Here is an 18834-nt window from a genome sequence, read left to right as displayed (position 1 = left end):
TATGTGGAATTCTAATTCCCTGTGTTTTCATATCTTGTTGCTTATTATCTACTTATCTTCCTATTACCAAAACATGAAATACCACTGTTTACAACTGTTGCTGAACAGATCATCAGGGTAGTGTTCAAGAGAGACAAGTTTATTTTTCATTCATTCTGCTCATCAGAAATACACATTTTATTTGGTAGACACATGACTAGTTCCTAAAGACCCGTCTTGTTTAAACAGTGGGACAGACTTTTAAACTACTTTGACCCGTAGACCTTAGGGTCATACATTTGCAGTAACTACCAAAAAATTGCCTAGTCAGACAGTTTCCAGATGCTAAGTTGCATTAGAATGACACTGTACACGTCATGGTATTTTGATTGTTTTTGCATACGGTCAGTTTAGCATGTACCCAACCAAGGTTACGTTATCTAATGAAAGGAACAGACTTTATGAGGCAATCTTTCTCTGTGATCCATTACATGAAAATGCTAGAAAACCCTGGCTATGTATAAAAAAATTCAAGGTGCGTGTTTGTAGAAGAAAAAAGAAGGTATCTTCCTTATCAAAAGCTAGTTTAATAGCACATTACATGCTAGCATGAGTTAGCAGAAATTGCTTCTCATGTTACTGAAGTTTCTCTCAAAGTGTTTTATACCTTGTCTAAGATAACATAACCATAATCTTTACCCAGACCCAGGAGGCAGGTCTGGATGTACTGTTGGTGTTCATTTGGATGGAGTCCTAGAAGATACCTAGATATTCAGGACGGGTTAATAAAAGCATCAACAGGTTGAATACAATGAAACTGCACAATTTGAAAAGAGAAAAAAAAAAGGAAATCTTAGTGTAAATCTTTACAAGTGAAGCATAATTCCTGTTCTGGACACAGGCTGATGGCAAATTTCCAGTGAAATATTTTTGGTCTGTGTTTTGCAAGGGAAAAAGCTAAACATTTAATTGAAACTGAACCATTCTGTTTCATCAATTTCTGAAAGAGCAAAAGAGAAAAGTGATCAAAACTGGGGAAGGGAATACCTAATAGGTGTGGTTGTGGCCCTTGACAAGGGTGCAATGACACAGTCTCAAGGGTCACCCAAGACTAAAGAAGTTTGATCTTTTAATGTCCTATAATCTCCAGGTGCTATCCTGTCCTCCTTTGTGAATTAATAATTATATGTAATTTTCACACAATGAACAGTTCTTAAGGGAGAAGCCAGGGGGATTGGTCTGGTTGTAGGTGAGGAAAGCAAGACAAGACTGCTCTCACTTTTTGTTCTGTTCTGCAAAGCTGTGAATGGTCTTCCATTCATCCTGTTTTAAAACAAAGAAAAATGTGATTTTAGACTATTTCATGGGATAAGAAACTCACTTCCCCACCTCACAAGAAGATTGTCATTGATATACCAAAAGGGAGAGAGGGGAACGCCCAAAAAGCCCTGTAACATCTCTTGTCTCATTCCAGACTGTGCAGTGCTTAGTTTTTGAAACAATGTCTGATTGATGTGGTGATTGCTGCATGAGAAATGCAGCTACATCGTTAGTTCATTACAAATGGCTTAATACAGGGCTGATTTGTACCCCCAATATATTCTTTTAAAGCTCCCACCAGAACTGCTTGTATTAATCTAAGAGCTGCTTTGGCCTGTAATAGGCTTTTATTTGTTATATGAATTGCCTGCTTCTGTGTACAGATTTTTTTCATTTTTCCTCCTTCCGCTTCTGGACCCTGACTGATGATGTAAATAATCATTTCCAGGCATGAGCCTTCTTTTTTTTCCTGTTGACCAGTCACTAATCACTACTTGCTTATCCCTGTGTTTTGTTGGTAAGCCAGATTAATTTCTTTTTAATGGCCTTCTTTCTCTTCATGTCAGAAATCTCACCACAGATAAACGACAGATACACACCACATATGTAACTGTATGCAGACTGTATAATCATTACCCAGTACATTTACAAAGTTCTGAGAAACTTCATTTTAAGAATAGTAAATGCATGCATTTCTCTGCTGTTCCTATCACTGCATGCTTTGCAGAGAGAAAAGCTTGAAGGAACATTGAGAATTAAAAGGCTGTGGATTAACTGAGAATATTTTAGCATCTTGCATCTAAGCTTATCAGGTATTTCATCTCAGTCTAACTCTTCTTTCTGCAATGTCCATGCCTTCAGTCCTGAGCCTGCAAAAGCACTTGATAACATTTAATTTAACTTATTTAAGCATCCCTATTTGAAGATTTGAATAAAAATGGCTGAATATTAAAATGGAGTCTAGCATTATTTTAATGTAATCCAACTAATAAAAATCCCAATGCTTAAAATATAGAGATGGCATCACACATGTTCTTTCTTGTTCTACTGGTATACCAGCCCACAGAAACATAGCTTGTTTAATATTTACATCCAGAATGATATAAAATGCCCAGGTGTACACAATAGTACCGAGAGTGGGGTTATTCACATATTTTATGCATACTGTATTTAACTGCTGCTTTCCATGCATCTCAGCTTTGTGATACCTCCACATGCCCTATGCACCATGACTTGGGCAGTTGTTGCTTCTCTGATAAGAAAGTGGAGGAATCGGCGTGTCTTCACTGCAGCCTAGAAAGCAGCTTTTAAGGCCCCAGCACATATAAACTTTCTCCCTTCTACAGAACAGTGATTACAATCATTTGAGAAGCTTTTGGGTGTTCTTTAGGTTATTCAGACTTCTAAAATTTTCATCTTTCTGCTTAAAAGAGTCTGCCTTAAAGTTTAGATCAAAATTTAAGCTGACTAGAAACATTTGGCTTGGGTGAAACAGAAGAATCTCATTTTTCTGATCATTCTTACATTCAGGAGCTATGAACAGAAAGGAACTAGATCCTGAATAATTGTCACCCTTTTGTGGAATGAAGTAATTGACCTCAAATGTCAGTTTTGGAGAAGACAGCCAGAGAATAGAACGAACTTGGTTTGTTTCTATGTTCTGTAAAGCATTTGCAAATCCTGGTAATAGGGGTTTCCAGATGTTTTGCCCCCTAATGTCTTTCCCCTTGCTTTTTTGACACCCCCATGCTGGTATTTTTTTGTCTGGGTTACGTAAGCGCTCTGTGCAACACATTTACAAAGCTATTTGCTCTTGCTGTAGATGTTAATGTTCTCTCCTATGTACAGACAGACCTGCATAGTTCTGAGATAGCTTGTCTTTAGTCATCATATCAGAGGTGGGTCTCCCTGCTTGTACACCCAGTGCTGGAGTTCTTGGGTGGCTTTGCCGTGCAGATGTAGGAAAGGCACAGGAAGATGCTGGCTGCAGTAGAGACATCCTTGTTACATAAATACAGTTGAATAGCTTGTGAAATACTGAAATTGTTCCACAGGTTCAAGAAAATAAGTATTTATCAGAAAATACTGGAATGTTTTATGTGTCAGTAAAATATGTTTCTAAAAGACTGGCTACAGATATTAAACCTTGGCAAAAAGCTTTTGTATTTCATGCATGCACATACCTGGCACTAACTACCTGGCTGAGAAATAAGAGCCTCCTTCTGCTTTGTCTACATACTGTTTTAAGGGCTGTAAATACCTTAATTTTTTATGGAAGCTGTGCTATCCAAAGGGATGCCAACATAAGATTATCCAGTAGTCCTTTCTTATCATCATCTGCTTTCAATATTAGACTTCTGATTTCAATCTGATTTCAAGATTAGATATTTCTCTGAGAACAAGGGCAGACACGTTCCAGGTGAATTTTTATCTTCCAGGGGAAGAAAGGAAACAAAGAAATTGTCATGGTTCTGGAAACTGCCACAAATTACAGACACCTTATGCCAGAGCACTAGTAAGATAAGATTGTGTTGTGCAGTTGTTAAGAGACAAACCTTCTTTCATAGAAAACAGCTCTCATTGTCCATATCCAGTAATGCTGAAGTTGAAACACAACCATGTAAACCAACAGTAAAATAGTAAGCTGGTATTAAACAAGTAGATAGAGAAAACAAAAATTTATTCCAGTACATGTGTTATTCTAATGTATGTACTAGTCTTTGTATATGTGGAAGTGTGTGGGTATGTGTATATATATATCTATATCTGTAGCTTTACCAGGTGCTGAAGGAACTTTGGAACTATTAGCAACAACAAATATAACAGGAAACCAAAGAGCTGGATACAAACTCTAGTTGAATCCCAAATTATAGGTTGGAAATGTTAGAAGATATTTTTCATCACTGCTCCTCTATACAGCTTTGGGGTTTTGGGGTTTTTTCCCCCAATTTTATCCTTGCCCATCATGTGAGATTCATCCAGACACATGTAAGCCAAATCTGTGTTTCGGTCTGACTACCCTGTCTGGACAAGAGAGACAGGTTGGGAACAAAAGATACAGAAATATATGGAACATGTAATGTTGTAAGAAGTCCTAGAGGAATCTCAATGCTTTTTTGTTTGTGCACATCTAACTTTGATAGGTAAAGTGAACAGGTCCTGTACTTACTTGTTATGGCCTTGGCAGTAACGTTGCAAGTTCAAGGTGAATGCTGTTAGGAGTAAATTTTCTCATGGCAGATTTTAACTGGCACTTTTTGTATGTGTTTCTTTTCTGCCTCTTCATTTGCCTGTGATTCTTCCTTGAAAATTACCTTTTAAGTGTACCGAGTTCTGGTAACTCTTCTTAAAAATCAGTGAAAATTACAGATGTTTATTTTAGCATCACACCATTTAATTCTGTATACTCATTCTGAATAAGAGAAGATGATTTTGAACACCAGTTGGTAGTGTGCCCTTGTGTGAAAGAAGGCCAGATCCATCTGGGGCTAGGTTGGCGAGACTGTAGCCACCAAGTTGGAGGAAATGTCTTTCCCCATTTGGTGCTGATAAGACTGCATCAAGAGTTCAGGGGTCCTGTTTTGGGCTCCTCAGTGTGAGACAGATATTTATGTACTGGAGTGAGTCCAGCAGGGGTTCACCACTGTGGTTAGGTGGGTAGAGCACATGGTATGTGAGGAAGAGGGAACTGGGTTTCTTCACATAAGGTAAGAAGGAAAGTGATATTAGGTCCATTCCAACTTAAATTATTCTAACATTCTTTCAAGCTCAATATTAATGTTTTCTTTTCCTTGCTTACTGCAAAAGAAAATAATGTAATACTATATTTAATATTATAATATATCGCTGTATACTTTATATATTTGTTACATGTTATAAATAATGTTATTAATTATATACAATATAGATTACATGTTTTATTTAAAAATATATATGTAGAAAAAATCTTCCATTCCAGAAAGGTCTTTCCTCCTTTTGTGAAGAGGAGGTGGTTTAATCCCCTTGTGAAACATGAGACTGAGCTGCATTGCAGGTGCTGGCAGAATGCCAGCAGGCTCTTCCTGGAGCACGAGATCTGAAGTTTGGGGTTTATTTGCACCCCACAAGAAAGAAGGGGTTTGGCTTTCCTGTGCATCTCTCACCAGCAGGCTGGACGCTGGTTGTACTGCATGCTTCCTTAGCTGCAGCTCTGCCAGGCTGTGTTGTATAAACAGAATGAATATGGCCTATGACAGGGGTCCTCAAACTGTTTAACCAGGGGGCCGGCGCGCGGATGCAGTGGCAGGCAGCCATCTGCGGCTGCTTGGTTCCCCGGTGGGGGGGTTCTGTAAATACCAGGGGGCGGATTGAGGACCCTGGGGGGCCGTATCCAGCCCGTGGGCCGTAGTTTGAGGACTCATGGCCTATGAGGATTCGGCCATAGTGAATCTTTAGTTAAAAATCCAATACCTACTTCTCCATTAAATTTGGATAGAGTAAATCCAAGGCAACTGCATTGCCCTGAGTGAAATATTAGGTTGTTACTCAATTTTGTTTTGGTTTTCTTCCTTAAAAAAAAAAAGAAAAAAATCCTAAATTTTTAAATCTGAACTTTGCAAATATTTCTTTGGTCTTTAAGTTAATGAATTTTCTGACAATGTGCCTTGTAAAGGCTCAAGCCTTTCCTGGCACGTGGTTAACAACTGGGACAATCTCTTCCATGAGGCATGAGTTTTGCAGCCTGTTGTGTGGTCTCTTTGGCTGGGTCTGTAACACATTTCCGATTGTCTAAGTATAAAGAGATAAAAAAGAAAGGGATTGCCAAACTCCACCGTATAACATTAAACGAGTCACAGGGAAAGGATTTGTAATTTTTCTTCTTCCTTTTACATAGTTGGCTACATCTTATCTTTAGCCAGAAGATGCTAACATCATTTCCTCTCTATAAATTAGCTCACACGTGATACAAAAACACAAAATGACTTTCTTTTCTGACTTAATAAACATTTTGGTACTTCATTGTTTTGACGTTCAAGAATCCTGATTTAATCTCTGGACTGTTAAAACATCACTTTTGTGAGATGTGTTTGTTGCTTCAGTGAGCTTTCTCTTTTACCTGAGGGTACTGAGGGAGCTGGCAGAGCAGCTCACCAAGCCACTCTCCATCATTTATCAACAGTCCTGGCCAACGGGTGAGTTCCCAGTTGACTGGAGGTCAGCCAATGTGACAGCCATCTACAAGAAGGGCAGGAAGGAGGATCCAGGGAACTACAGGCCTGTCAGCCTGACATCGGTGCTAGGGAAAGTTATGGAGCAGATCATCCTGAGCATTATCATGCAGGACAATGGGGAGATCAAGCCCAGCCAGCATGGGTTTATAAAAGGCAGGTCATTCCTGACAAACCTGATCCCCTTCAACAATAAGTGGAACCGCCTAGTGGATGAGAGAAAGGCTGTGTATGTTGTCTGCCTGTACTTTACTAAAGCCTTTGGCACTACCTCCCTCAGCATTCTCCTGGAGAAGCGTGGCTTGGATGGTTATACTCTATGCTGGGTTAAAATGTGGCTGACTGGCAAATGGAGTTACAGCCAGCTGGCAGCAGGTCACAAATGGTGTTCCCCAGGGCTCATTGTTGGGGCCAGTCCTGTTTAATATCTTTATCAACAATCTGAAAAAGGGGATTGAGTATATCCTCTGTAAGTTTGCAGATGACACCAAGTTGGGCAGGAGTGTTGATCTTCTTGAAGGCAGGAAGGCTCTGCAGAGGGATCTGGACAGGCTGGGCTGATGGGCCAAGGCCAATTACATAAGGTTCTGCAAGAAGAAGTGTTGGGTCCTGCACTTGGGTCACAACCACCCCACACAGTGCTACAGGCCTGGGGAAGAGCGGCTGCAAAGCTGCCTGGTGGGAAAGGACCTGGGGGTGCTGGTTGATGGTTGGCTGAACATGGGCCAGCAGTGTGCCCAGGTGGCCAAGAAGGCCACCAGCACCCTGGCTTGATTCAGAAACAGTGTGGCCAGCAGGACCAGGGCAGTGATTGCCCCCCATACTCAGCGCTGGTGAGGCCGCACCTCGAATACTCTGTTCAGTTTTGGGCCCCTCACTGCAGGAGGGACGCAGAGGTGCTGGAGTGTGTCCAGAGATTGGCAATGGAGCTGGTGAAGGGTCTGGAGCACGAGTCTGATGAGGAGCAGCTGAGGGAACTGGGGTGGTTTAGTCTGCAGAAAGAGGCACCTCAGGAGGCACCTCGTCACCCTCTACAAGTACCTGAAAGGAGGTTGTAGTAAGGTGGGTGTCAGTCTCTTCTCCCAGATAGCAAGAGACAGGAGAAGAGGAAACAGCCTTAGGTTATTCCAGGAGAAGTTTAGACTGATTATTAGGAAATAATTCTTCACTGAAAGGGTGGTGAAGCATGGGAACAGGCTGCCCAGGGAGACAGTGGAATCACCATCCCTGGAGGTGTTTGAGAAACACGTTGATGCAGTGTTTAGGGACATGGTTTAGTGGTGGACTTGGCAGTTCTGGGTTAACGGTTGGATATGATGACCTCAAAGGTCTTTTCCAATTGAAATGATTCTATGATTCTATGTTTCTTTTTAAACTAACTGGTAATATTTAGGATGGAAATTCAGAATTCATTGCAACAACCAATGTTTGCAAAGTAATGATACCAGGACTTTTTTTCAGCTAACACAACATATGTCTACCCCTTTTATTGCTCTCTGACATGTAGTCCTGCATGAAGTAATAGTGATTGCCCTATGGATTTTAACAGAACTGTGACTGTAAAGATGATTCAGAAAGTGGTTGTGCCTGTCTTCAATATTAAATGAGAGCCCAGTAAGTCCCAGAAACAACCTTAAAAGCCTTCATGAAGTTTTTAACAGTGTTTCAAATGAATAGTGATTCATCTGCTGGTGAATGAAATGTGAAACCTGTTTCTATTGCTGCCATTGCTGTGCCATCTGGGTACATCATGTGGAATAATACAATACCAGTAACTGGAAGAAATTCCCCTGACTTCACAAAGGAAAGCAAGAAAGTCGATGAATTCTACTCTTTTTTTTTTTTTTTTCCTGTTAAGCAACCTCCCACTTTTGAGATTTACAGTTATTTTTCTTGCAGTGTAGCTGTCTACTATTTAAATAATTGAAAAGGCATGCTCTGCAAACGCATTTTATAATTCACTCATGAAGATAAGTGAGGATCTCCCACTTTGACAGTCATCATAGTTAACCACAAATGGAAATTTTCTGAATAGCTCTGGTATTTTGGAAGTTGAGAAATGGTCATTCTTGGTCTTGGTTGAAACCCTTCCCCTTGTGATACCTGACACTTAACGTGTCAGCAGCAGCATGCATGAGCTGCTACAGGCACGTCAGGCCCACAGGTCATAATGGAGGGATAATTTAACAGCTGGAACACCATATTAGAGGCCATGTAAGGAAACAGACCATGCTTCACATTGGTCTTGGCAGCAAGTGTCCATGGAACAGAACTTTCAGAGACTTCTTGGTGCCATGGTGGATAATTAGAGTTCATTTTTGTGTCAGTATGTCAGACTTTGCATTGTCGTTGTGTCGGGGGGTGACAGGTAATCAGATGTCTTGGAGAGGCTTTGGCTAGCTGATGACTTCACTTTTCTAAGGGGCATTTCACTGCTTGATGATTGCCTGCTTCTGTCAAGAAGCACTATTAAAGCAGTATTAAAAAGCCTCATTGGAAGATGTGTGCAAAGGTTGTGTGGGTCACAGGTAGCTAGCAAGTCCCCAGTGTAGGCATTGTGCAGCTTAGTCTAGGACTGCAGTATTTTGGTTTTGTACTTGCCCGAGGTGTCCAAAGCAGCGTGCAGGCTTAAAAGTGCCCTCAGGGATCTCAAACACCATTTTCTATTGAGGAGGAAATAGCATGTTTTAAATGCAGTTCTCAAAAGTAGTGGCTGTGCTGACTACCAGCAGAAAGCTGCCATGGTATGTATGTACCTTCACCTACAGAGTCCTCCGCTTCTCAGGGCTGATCGGCTATTTTATGAGGAGCTGGAAAAGCCCAGCAAATGTACAGGTTGAACTTACAATGTCACTCTACTAGTTAAACGACAAGCAAAACATAGCTTTTCTCATCCTGCCTTTTCTCCGGTTCTGCTTCTGGGTGGCATTTAATCCTTACATTGTAATCTGTTAGCCTGTTAGGCACAGGAGGCTGGCACCTACAGACAGCACCTGAATATTCAGCTGGCTTGAGCCCTGGTCTGGTGCAACTGTAATGGGCTGCCCTGAGGCTTCACAGTATTTGCAGCGTACAAGGCACATAGGGACCAGCTCCTTCTTACAACATCTGCCATAGCCAGCAGGCAAAATTTGAAGCAAAGGTGTTGCTCTAACTTCTTTCTGGAAGACAAAGAGATTTGCAAAACTAGACATAAACTCAGTGTGTCCCCCACTGATTGCTGTCAAATGCAAACATATGGGAATTTTGCCATGGAGTAATTTTGTGTAAATGTGTCCCATTGTCACCATGTCACCAAGCCTTGAGGTTTTAAGAGCCTTCAAAAGTAATATCCAAGATTTCTTTTCTAGGAGCAGGGTCCTGATCAGATTAGTAGGTAGTATGCAAGTGGTTGTCTGGGAAGTATGTTAATGCTAGAATTGTTTACAGTAATCTGGTTACTCCTATTTTACAAAGTAACTTTACAAAACAGGTGGAGACTTGTTGGAAATTCTTTCAATATGTCTATTAAACAATTGAACTTGATTGCTAAGGGAAATGCCATCACAGAGCAGAAGCAGCAAGGTATTGGCCTGACAGGCAAATACACAAATGTCCAGTGCAATCATGGGAAAGTGCTTTGTTGGTGTGTCATCAGATTTCAGTTTCCTTTAATTTGACTACCCCATGTATCTATAGAGTATCATTGCAGCAGTACATCTGCAAACTGGGCTAGCCAGGCATCTTAAGGCACCTTTTCAGGTTTGTCACTGGGGTTTCATGGCTGTCAGCCCTGAAAGTAACTGATTCAGTGACACATCAAGTATGAAAGTTCTAGATTCGACAACAGAAAAGTTTGCGTTGCTAGTAGTATCATTGCAGTGCATTAAGCTCAGTTCAGCACAAGTGGCTAAAACCAGAGAAGCTAGGGAAATACCCAAGGTCACTGTTCACACTAAACTCTGTGTTTATAGCAGCAAGCTGCATTTTATCTCATGACCTTGAAGTGAGCTCTGGTACGCCACTCTGTGAGTGGCAATGCAAATGCAGTAGCTTGAGTCTATGCCTGTTGCACTTGTGTCTTTTTTAGACACAGTCACTGTCTCTGCATGAAATCCATGAAATGATTAATAGTGATGCTTTGCCTTTTAGGTGAGTTGTGTTGAGAGGATGTGAAATAATGAGGGAATGGAAATGAGCTAATAATGAGGGGAAAAAAATAATATATATATCTCCCTGAAACAGTTTAGTAATACAGTATACGGGTGTTTTTTCCTTTCCCCCAGGGTGAGGCATTTTAGTGTGCAGGCAGTTATGTTTCTGAGTGCCTACCAACTTAATGTAGTGAGACAAAGACAAGGATTTTCTAGAGCATGGCTTATCTCAGGCTATGAATACATAGCCTGTATTCATCCTAAAGTAGATTTAAAAATCTGGCAAAGGAGAGAGTAATGACCATGTAACTGTAGCTGTCTTGTTAAAAATCTTATACATCGTCGGACAGTTTTTTTTAACAACAAGGTAGTAGAAAAATAGAGTAAACTTACAAATACCTCTTTTTCTGGAGCTTGATTCAATCACAGTAGGTTGGAAATCGTGTTTCTGGGACCAACAGTGTATCACCTTTTATTTAGCTTTAAATCCATAACTTAGATTGAGGCTGTAGCAGGTTTTGTCTAGAATAAGTTCTCCTAGCAAAAGCCCTCTCAGCTGGGCATGTAGAACCCTGTCTATTAAAAAATCCCTCTCTTTTACATCTCCTTTTATTAAAAACACCAAATATTCCCTTAAGTAAAGGTTTTTTACATACATGATCATGCCAAGCACGTCCCTAAAAATTTTTACTCAGTGCTGTGAAAATTATCTAATAGTCAAATGATCCTCTCTGGAAATGGGAGATCTGTGATGAAACTGATAGACAGGTTATTGATTTCCAGTAGGTCTGTATTACCCATGTTGAGTCTTTGCTGAACAAACACTCCTGGAGATGTGCAAAAAACTGAGTTTGAAAATGTGCAGGCAGAATACTCAGTTCCTGTAAATCACACATTTCCTGACAGGGTGGGGCAGATGGCAATTAAACACACTTTCTCCCAAGTTGTGTTAAATAGTGAAGATTGATCTATTTAATAATTTAAGAATTAAATAGTAACATTATAAAAAAAAGAAAGCATAAGGAGAAAGTCATTCCATCATACGGCAATTTGACAGCATTAGAAGCTCATAGTGAAAGGGGGAAATAAATGTGTTGAGAAGTAGAGGAATATATGCATTCCTAGCTCAGTAGGTTCTGTGTACATCAGGCTTTGTACAGCAATGTTGGGGATATTTATAGGTGCATGCATAGGTGGCATGTTCAACCTTTTATTACATGTGGCAGCACTAAGCTTTCAGTTGGATTAATTGACTATTGAGACTTCCCTAGGAGAGCACTGTCTGGTGAACAGAATTTTCAACCAGCTGACTACCTTTCATTTTTTTGGTCCTGGCACAGCTTAAGCTCTTCCATTCATGTATTATTACCAGATCTGGATCGCTATGCTTGCATCTTGCCCAGTGTCATTTAGCACATCTGTAAATGCTGTGGTTTGCTGAATGACAAGTCGCACTGTTTTCTTTCAGTTCCGCCTGGTGGTAAAGACAGCATTGAAGCTGCTGCTGGTGTTTGTGGAGTACACAGAAACCAACGCACCACTTTTGATCCAGGCAGTATCTACCGTTGATGAAAAGAGAGGTGAGTAGCCTTATCTGAGGGGTGCAAAATCCCAGCACCACTGAGATCAGGGTGGCATTTCCATCACTGATTTTCAGTGGTTCTAGATTTGCTGTCATGAGGCCTGCTTTGTGTGCCATACCCTTCATTTCCTGAGCAAAAGCATATTTTATGTATTCATGCAATTTAAGATTGTTTTGAGGAAAGCATTTTAGTGGGAAAGCGATGAGTGAAAAGCTGAGGAACTTCAACTGTCTTCCCGGGCAACACAGTCATTTTTCCTTCCCTGCACCCATGCACAAAGTAAGCCTCTTTGCATCTTCCAACTTTGGAGGCTCCTTTGGACCAGGCTGTCTTTCCACTTCCTTCTGAGAAGCAGCACTCTGATTTAGAAGAGAAAATGATATCTAATCAGTGTAATCCCTTTGAAGAAAAAGACGAGGTCAGGAATAGTACAGGCTTTATAGTAAAAGCAAAACCATCTGTTGTTACGTTAAAATAAAGCCCTTGAGCAGATATTATACTAAAAAATCTGTTGCCCTTCAGGCTCATGAAAAATACTTGAATATGTATACTGTATTTTTTACAAATAAATAGAACAAAAATGGTTATTTCTTGTTCTTCCCACAAAGCCATTGCTAAGCTCCCAGGGCATTGTCTTTTGATGCAAAACATTCCTTTGCCTCAAGGAGACTTTTTGAGGTTGGGAGGGCCATTGTTGTGGTCTCAAACACATGGAGGTTGAAAGCAAGATCCCCTCTGTGGAGTAACTGCCTCCATGCTGAACTTGTCTGAGTGACTTGATATACTTAAAGTGAAACAAAAATCATTGGGAGATGGGGAGAAAGGTGGTGCCAGAAATAGGAGAAAGTAGCCAGATTTTGCTTTGAGCTAGCAGAATGAGTGTGTGGAAAAAACAAAAAAACCCCAAAATTTCTCTTATGGCAGGGGAGCAGGCAGGGGCAATTCAGACGCAGTATAACACTTCAAATGCTGGACTCTTCGGGTTGGCTGTCTGTTTTGAATTAAAACCAATAAACCTTACAATGCCATAAGCAGAAGTGTAATTACAATATTACTGTAATTCTGAGCCCTATGAATTATTTTTACAGCCATTCTTAGCCTTTCCTCAGCTCTCTGAACTCACTGGTATTCTCAACATGTTCAAATTGTCATCTGTTCACATGCTAGTAAACCTCCTTAAAGAAAAAAGAGGAAGAAAGGAGGACCTTAAACACAATACCATGTGCTCTATATTCCTGTCTCTATCTGTAGAACAGCCTTAAGCAAACGTTTACATGCCTCAAAGAAATAAGAAAACTTAAGTAACAATGTGAAAAATGTGATGTATTTACTTAGATGGATATGTGTTAGGAGCATGAGGAGAGGGTTTATGGGAATTCTAATACCTGTGGGTTGGTGGATAGTCTCATAAACTCTTTGCAAATAACTTAGCCCCAAATATCCAGTTTTCCTTTCTTTCTTTCTTGTTTTAATATTAATGAGTTGCACTTAGGTACAAAAGAGATTTTTCCCCCTTGTTTTATATTTAGGTCCTTTTTTAGGTCATCAAAGTCATACAATCATAGAATTGTTTAGATTGGAAAAGACCTTTGAGATCATCAGGTCCAACCATTAACCCAGGACTACGAAGTCCACCACTAAACCATGTCCGTAAGCACCGCATCGTTTTTCAAACACCTCCAGGGATGGTGATTCCACTGCCTCCCTGGGCAGCCTGTTCCCATGCTTCACCACCCTTTCAGTGAAGAATTATTTCCTAATAATCAGTCTAAACTTCTCCTGGAGTAACCTAAGGCTGTTTCCTCTTCTCCTGTCACTTGCTATCTGGGAGAAGAGACTGACACCCACCTTACTACAACCTCCTTTCAGGTACTTGTAGAGAGCAATAAGATCCCCCCGCTGCCTCTCTTTCTGCAGACTAAACCACCCCAGTTCCCTCAGCTGCTCCTCATAAGACTTGTGCTCCAAACTCTTCACCAGCCTTGTTGCCTTTCTCTAGACACAATCCAGCACCTCTACATCCCTCTTGAAGTTGTCCTGCTGGCCACACTGTTGTGATACAAGCCAGGGTGCTGTTGGCTGCCTTGGCCCCCTGGGCACACTGCTGGCCCATGTTCAGCCAGCCATCAGCCGGCACCCCCAGGTCCTTTCCCACCAGGCAGCTTTGCAGCCGCTCTTCCCCAGGCCTGTAGCGCTGCGTGGGGTGGTTGTGCCCCAGGTGCAGGACCCGGCACTTCTCCTGGTGGAACCTCATACAATTGGCCTTGGCCCATCAGTCCAGCCTGTCCAGATCCCTCTGCAGAGCCTTCCTGCCCTCCAGCAGATCAACTCTCCCCCTGAACTTAGTGTCATCTGCAAACTTACAGAGGATGTACTCAATCCCCTTTTCCAGATTGTTGATAAAGATATTAAACAGGACTGGCCCCAACACTGAGCCCTGGGGAACACCACTTCTAACTGGCTGCAAACTGGATGTTGCTCCATTTACTACCTACCATTCCTTGGGCCCAGCCATCCAGCCGTTTTTTTACCCAGTGTAGAGTACCCCCATCCAAGCCACAAGCAGTCAGTTTCTCCAGGAGAATGGTATGGACAACAGTGTCAAAAGCTTTATTAAAGCCCTTTACTTTTAGCTGTGGATGTGCTATGTTTTAATTTATCTACTGAAATTAGTGGGTTATAACTGAGGGGTACCTGCCTTTAATGACTGAATTAACAGTACAGAAATAATACAGAGGGAGAAAAATCAATGTGCCTTTTCTTGAAATGTTGTCATTAATCTTGCAGTATATAATTAAGTTTAGCACTGCTTTGAAAAAAGTCAAATGTTTCATGTACATACAAGGTGATGAGACATGACAGACTTTCTCAATATGCATACCACACATGATTAACATATAGAACCCCATATTAACTCAGCCTGGATTCAAAGCAATCCAATCTGTGGTTCCTATGTGAAAATGCATGCATATGCAAACTGAAGCGCAGAAATCCACAAAATGCTGGCTTTACTCTCAGATATAAGCAGACTATAAATGAATAACTGCATGACCCTCATCATATAGGAAGTTGCTCCTACTTATACTTCCACGTAGCTCCCCCTTCCCCCTGCCTTTTCTTGTTTCAGAGCCCCAGAAAATTTGATCTCTTTTTGTTTAAGCATACCAGGACTGTGCAGGCTCTGGAAAGGGATGCTGGCATTGCACTCTGCTGGCTGGGGCTGCTTTATCATGAGCAAGCATTTTTTAGGACAGAGATTAAAGCCCTGTGACTGACTGGACGTTGTCACATACTATTAGTGAATTGTTTCTACTATCTGACTTGTTATGTTGTTTGTAAATGGCCCCGCATTATGATTTCTCTGCTTTCTGTGCCATTTTACACATAGCTAGATACCCACTAAGTCAGCGGCCATACTGTAGGTATAATGGAAGGCTGTATGTTCACTGATATTTAAATAGTCAGGAGTACAAGCTGTTGAGACCTTTCCAAAAGTATTACTGTCTTTCCATCCGATGGCTACTATAGACGTGCACTCTGCCATAGGATGGAAAGGCAGTAATACTTTTGGAAAGGCCTCAACAGCTTGTACTCCTAACTGTTTAAATTGGTGGCAGTCCTCATGTATGGTTCTGGCCTGAAGCAAAGGTTTTCATGCTTCATATATACTGTGCATGTCCTGCGTAGTTGTGACATCAAGATTTCGTGTAAGACATTAATGACAGCATTAAATTAAATATGTAAAAATATTTTAAGGGGGAGCTGAGAAAAGGCTGAGACTTAAAACATTGGGCAACGTTATTGAATAAATAGATGGCCCTGATTTACTATAGGCTCAATTGTTGCAACCCCACAGTTCTCCACCTCTTTATGCACTATGTGTGACTACTTGGAGTGTTGTAAGTAGCATCACGGTTGAGGCTCCAGCCTTCCTGTCAGAGTAGCCATGATAATGAGCTGTGACGAGTGAGAAGCTTGTGAAAGGCAGCTGAGCAGTTCTTATTTTACCCATTAGAAGGCAGGAGAACACACACAAAACTCAACGTCTGCTCTTTTACTTCAGTGAACATGTTTCATCACTCCCATCAATTTTGCCACAAGTCCTGCATGGAAGTCACAGCCTTATGGGAACATCCTAGTCTGCTCCCAGACGAATCACTGGGATACTACATCATCATCCCTTTACATCATCATTCTTCTGCATTGCAATCAGGTGGAGGAGACAAAGAATTCTCACAAAGTAAACCTTTTTGAGAATTGGCAAGTGTAAATGATTACACTTACTCTTTCTAAAAATAGACTAGGTAATATACAAATATTAAATGCATTTATTTTATTTTTACTAGAAATACATATGCATTGCCAAACCTAGATTTGAGTTTAAGTTTTTCAGGATTTGTTATATTCTGACCATTACACAGAAAATGAAAGCTGTAGATTTTACTTTTGCATAATAGTCTCCTCAAAGGTTCCTCTCCATCTTTAAATGGAGAGCTTTTAATATTCTCCACAATACAAATAGTCTTTTAAAGGAAAAGGGAAAATACACATTATCTTTTTCATAGCTTTTGTATGAGTGTCATTGTTTTACTACAGCAGCCAATGAGTTTAGAAAAGTCAACATTTTTTTAGTATATGATTTTACCAGGTATCTTTCACAAAATTTTTTCTATGCAGCTTGAAAGGAGAACTTGAATTGGTTTCTATCATGTTATCATTACAAAGATATTGCCTTGAAAATTATTTTTTTATGTAGACTCCAGCCTGTGGTCTCATCCTTAAGCGGTGACAATCCAGGAACAATATATTTGGAAATCCAAGCTCAGGGCATGAGAGTGGATGAGAGCACACACCTGCTCTAGATCTGCCTATATCCCATGCTGTTCGGATCATAGGTTGGACACTGTAGGCTCTCATTATATATTAGCAAGGAATATAGTAATGCACTAAGTCAACGGTGCGACTTCCACACCAGAATTGCCTTGTCCCCAGGTGGGAAGGTGCCCTTATGGCTATTTCCACATTTAACCCTTGGCTGTTCATCTTGAGATCATGAGGAAAATAGCATTTGAAAAGAAAGGTTTAATCTGGTTCAAATTGGAGTAGCTCTATCAGTCATTGACAGTAGTGCCTCCTCCTGATATTAGTCAGGGAATAGATGGAGAATCTCAAATTTAAGGCTAGATTTTGGAAATTGCTTACATTTAGTAGCAGCACCTTATTTAAAGCTTTTGAAAGATGGATGAGCTATTACAGGGCTGCCTTACTAGTAAGGGTGTCTGATTAACAATTTTAAAAAATTATATTCTGAAATAAAGAAGCAGCAGGGGTAGAAAAAAATCATACATCATCCTTTCAAGAAAACAGAATAGTGATCATGAAATATTCTTTTATGATAATGTTGAAGTAATTGAGACATTCAGGAAAAAAATTAAACACCAGGATGCTGTCTTTAAAAAACAGAACAGGATTCTTCCAATAAGAATAAAACCTGCCTGCAAAATAATGAATGACTCTCACTGAATAATGAAATGGATTAAAGAATTAATTTTCTGTGTTGTTGTTAACTCACTTTTTTCCAAATGCCATTGTTATAAGTCAGACTTGCACAGTTTCCCCATTTTCTTTCTCTTTCTTATTTTCTTCCATTTGTATTTTTCACTGGAAACCACAGCAAGACATTTTTGTACTAAGGATATCATTCCTGCTGATCATATATCATTTGTGAGCCGAGCGAATTTGTTCCACATGTCTTTTGAACATGTACTGCACAAAATGTCTGGTGATGCAGAGAATATAGTAAGGAGGGTCTAATGCCTTTTCATTACAGCCATGTATTTGAATTAGTATTTAATTAATAATGCACATAAATACACCTGGAGAGCTAAGGCTGAACACCTACCCACCTTGCCCCACCCCTTTGATTTTGCTTCGTATAAGGAGGCTCTGATTTATTATTCAGTAGTAAAGATCAGAGACTGTCTCAAAAAGAGGGGGAGAGAAACCAGGAGAAACACTGCTGTTTTCTGTGCATTCATTAATAGACAGGCTTTTCCGCACCGTGGACTGCCATTGCCTTGAAAATGGACATCCTTGCTTAGCAGAGATTTTAATTCGGTGTAGCAGGATATATATATAATATCAGCAGGCATAAACAAGGGCTGTTATCACTGTGACAGAAATGCAGAGTCTCTGATCAGTCAGCAACAGGTGGCTATGATGAAATATTTGCATTTTACTGCCTCATTATACTCAAACTATCATCATCCCTACAGTGTCTAGGGGATGTGGGCTGGTGGAATACTCTGCATGTTTTCCTTCATGAAATTCAGCGGCTCTTGGAGTAATACTTGTGTAGTTGAATTGAGTATCTCTAAGTTAGGGTTAGCTTTTTGCTTTGTCCTTCTCACCTTTAACTTTACTCCAAACAAAACACTGAATTATAGCCTTTCACTATTGAGTTTGGTTTCCTAGATAAAATAGTTACATGGGGGTTTTCTTTAGTAAATGCAACTATCTGCCTTTTAGTCAAATTAAGTAAAATGGTTTTACAAGGTACCTTCCACACAGGAGCTTATCTTGAGTCTGACTGACATTGCCTGTCTGACATTT

The 18834-nt window shown here is 40.5% G+C and overlaps 1 protein-coding gene across 3 annotated transcripts in view; it reads left to right on the top strand.

Annotated features, from left to right (window-relative positions):
• The window catches only part of FHOD3 (formin homology 2 domain containing 3), a 417165-nt gene that overhangs the window by 267806 nt on the left and 130525 nt on the right, over positions 1-18834 (top strand). For all 3 annotated transcript variants that reach the window (XM_037381206.1, XM_037381205.1, XM_037381207.1), the window contains exon 7: positions 12108-12219. In XM_037381206.1, the coding sequence (XP_037237103.1) occupies positions 12108-12219 (112 nt within the window). The remainder of the gene's footprint in view (positions 1-12107; positions 12220-18834) is intronic.

This window comes from Falco rusticolus, chromosome 3 (assembly GCF_015220075.1).
Source record: "Falco rusticolus isolate bFalRus1 chromosome 3, bFalRus1.pri, whole genome shotgun sequence".
Taxonomy (NCBI): domain Eukaryota; kingdom Metazoa; phylum Chordata; class Aves; order Falconiformes; family Falconidae; genus Falco; species Falco rusticolus.
The sequence above is the reverse complement of the archived record's forward strand: the minus strand, read 5'-3'. Positions and strand labels throughout refer to the sequence as shown.